Source organism: Montipora capricornis, chromosome 8 (assembly GCF_036669925.1).
Source record: "Montipora capricornis isolate CH-2021 chromosome 8, ASM3666992v2, whole genome shotgun sequence".
NCBI classification, from domain to species: Eukaryota; Metazoa; Cnidaria; class Anthozoa; order Scleractinia; family Acroporidae; genus Montipora; species Montipora capricornis.
The window spans coordinates 40,411,218-40,413,717 of NC_090890.1; the positions used below are offsets into that span (position 1 = coordinate 40,411,218).

Genomic DNA, 2,500 nt, shown 5'->3' on the forward strand with positions numbered 1-2,500 from the left:
AGGTAACCATGGCCAGTTAGGCAAGTCGCCTGCCTCGCTTCAGTTGTGTTTTGTATTGAAGAATATTTACGACTTCGTTTCATTAATTATATATGCTGACGCAACCAGCCTATCACTTAATACAAAGCTTAAATATTGTTTCACTTTTCGAATTAAGGATTACATTAAACAATACAGTTTCAAGTTCGCACTGAACGACACCAAGTAAATCCACTCGTATCATCGTACACGACTGAATTGAAAAATGACTATAGTTCTCACAATCATGAGACAGCCGGTCAAAGTCAAGTTTAGTTCAGTATGTTCAATTAAACCAAATGAAATGCCTCTCCTTTCATCTTCAAGTTATGATTCTCCGCCACACTGATGATTATGAAACCACTATTGAGTATTATTAATAATATCAGTGTTTTTGTAAATTTAAACATTGATGCGTCGTAACCAATATTGGTTCAAAATGAAAGCATATTCTGCGGTTATCAGGAGTACATACTTGCATGCTCAAATGCTGGGAATTGAATGCTTTGTTAAACATTTCCCACGTCGACTGCTCTCGTTGTGTCTTAAGCTTTAAGGAAGGCCGGGTTCTCCAAAGCATTTTCAGCGCAGGTTGTATAGGTATGTCTTAATTCTTGCACTTTTGCTATTCAAGCGAATATGTTTTTTCGTTGCCAATATTTAATCCCAGGTAATCGGCGAAAAGTTCTTTCTGTCCTAAGAGAAGGAATGCGTCAAACACTTGCTTGTTAGTGTTCAAATGATATAACTCAAGTATTTTTTATGTTTCGAGGCCAGTTTATCTGTCGGAGTCCAGTTATCCTGTTGCTTCAGTCCGTTATCCAGACTAAATGGATTAAATGGGTTTAGTTTCTAAAGCAATTGTGGTGCATCGTCGGTGGGGAAATGAAACACAGAGAGAGGTTCATCAACTGAGTTGATATGTTAAATTGACCACTGTAAAGAAGTACGAAGCTGGTCTCGCAGTCCTCAGGCGAATTTGTCCTACCGTACCACGTGAAACCAGGACGAGTATGTGTAATGCGCTTATAATGCCGTATTTTAGTTATTGTAGTCCCGTATGGGCCGTATTGGTAAGGGATTATCAGAAAGCTGCAGAATACTGGGTTGCTAGAATTGTCACCTTCTCCGGTAATGGAGATTACTCACTCAAATGATCTGATAGATGAACTTGGTTGGGAAAAACTTGAAAGAGGGTCAGAATGGGTGTGCTGGAATCTCAGCTATCAGCTAAATTTTCGTTCATTTCTCAGCTGTCAGCTAAATTTTTGGCCAATTCTCAGCTAAGACTTAAAAAACACATCAACAAATTTCAGCTATCAGTTAAAAAACACATCGTTTCTCAGCTAAAAGTTAAAATTTTGGCCGAATCTGGAGAATATGTAATAGTAAAAACTTCGATAAGATAATTCAGACGAAACAAACTTATTCCCTAGTTCCTCGTTATTTAATCGATTTTCTACTGTCTGTTTCTTTTGCAGATTTTACGCGATGTCCCTGTTTACATTTTCTAAGCCAGCGCAGATTGGTCTTCGCACAGCTTTCTCGCTCCTCGTTACGGTAAACTTGATTGGTAACTCGCTTGTATTTCTGGTTGTAACTCGAAATAGAAATATGAGAAACCCGATGAACTACCTCCTTGTCAACTTGGCATGGGCAGACATGATGGTAGCCATTTTTATCGCCCCTCAGTACATCTTTCTGCACACCTACAGACACCCTCAGGGCCTCGCAGGGGACTATTTGTGCAAGCTCCTTACCGGAGGGAACCTTATGTGGACTGGGGGCGTTGTTTCTGTTGTCACTCTCTTAGCCATTGCGTTTGAGAGATACTTTGCTGTGCATTACCCACATGATGAAAAACGACGTATCTCAAAAACTAAACTTAAATTTATCATTCCTGCTTGTTGGCTGTTCTCACTTATATGGAACCTGCCTTTGTTCCTGGTTGTACAGTACAATGAAGATTCCGACTTCTGTCACGAAGTATGGCCACGTCGATGGTATTTGAAAGCCTATAGTATGAGCTGGCTTCTTGTGATTGGTCTTATTCCTGTGAGCATTATGACGTTTCTTTACAGCCGTGTGGTGTATAAACTTTGGGTAAGGGGAGAAAGGCCTGTAAATATCACGCAACGCTGCCTGTTCAAGTCACGCAAGCGGATAACGAAAACAGTGCTGATCTTGACAGTTGTGTGTGCCTTCTGTTGGTTGCCGAATCTCATCGTATACGTTTTGGACTTTTACGGGTTCATAATGCATGGTGACATAGTACATACCACAACTGTAGTCTTAGTGACTTTAAATTCTGCTATTAACCCCATTGTATATTGCTTCCAAAGCAAGCGCTTCAGAGTATGCGTTAAAGCATTGGTGTTTTCTCCTTGTTCCTTACGACGAACAGCCATAGTTCAGCCAAGCAATCCCTCTAAGGCTGCACCTTAGTAATAAGTCGAGACCAATCCTTCATCGCGGCACGCAT

At 40.5% G+C, this 2,500-nt stretch overlaps 1 protein-coding gene across 2 annotated transcripts in view; it reads left to right on the forward strand.

Annotated features, from left to right (window-relative positions):
* The window catches only part of LOC138060537 (QRFP-like peptide receptor), a 5,775-nt gene that overhangs the window by 1,698 nt on the left and 1,577 nt on the right, over positions 1-2,500 (forward strand). The window contains exons 1-2 of one of the 2 annotated variants that reach the window (XM_068906343.1): positions 482-618; positions 1,500-2,500. The exon at positions 1,500-2,500 is cut by the window's right edge and continues 1,577 nt beyond it. In XM_068906343.1, the coding sequence (XP_068762444.1) occupies positions 1,510-2,463 (954 nt within the window). In that variant the 5' untranslated portion in view covers positions 482-618; positions 1,500-1,509 and the 3' untranslated portion in view covers positions 2,464-2,500. Of the gene's footprint in view, positions 1-481; positions 619-1,499 lie in introns of those variants that run through there. The other variant, XM_068906344.1, reaches the window with a different exon arrangement.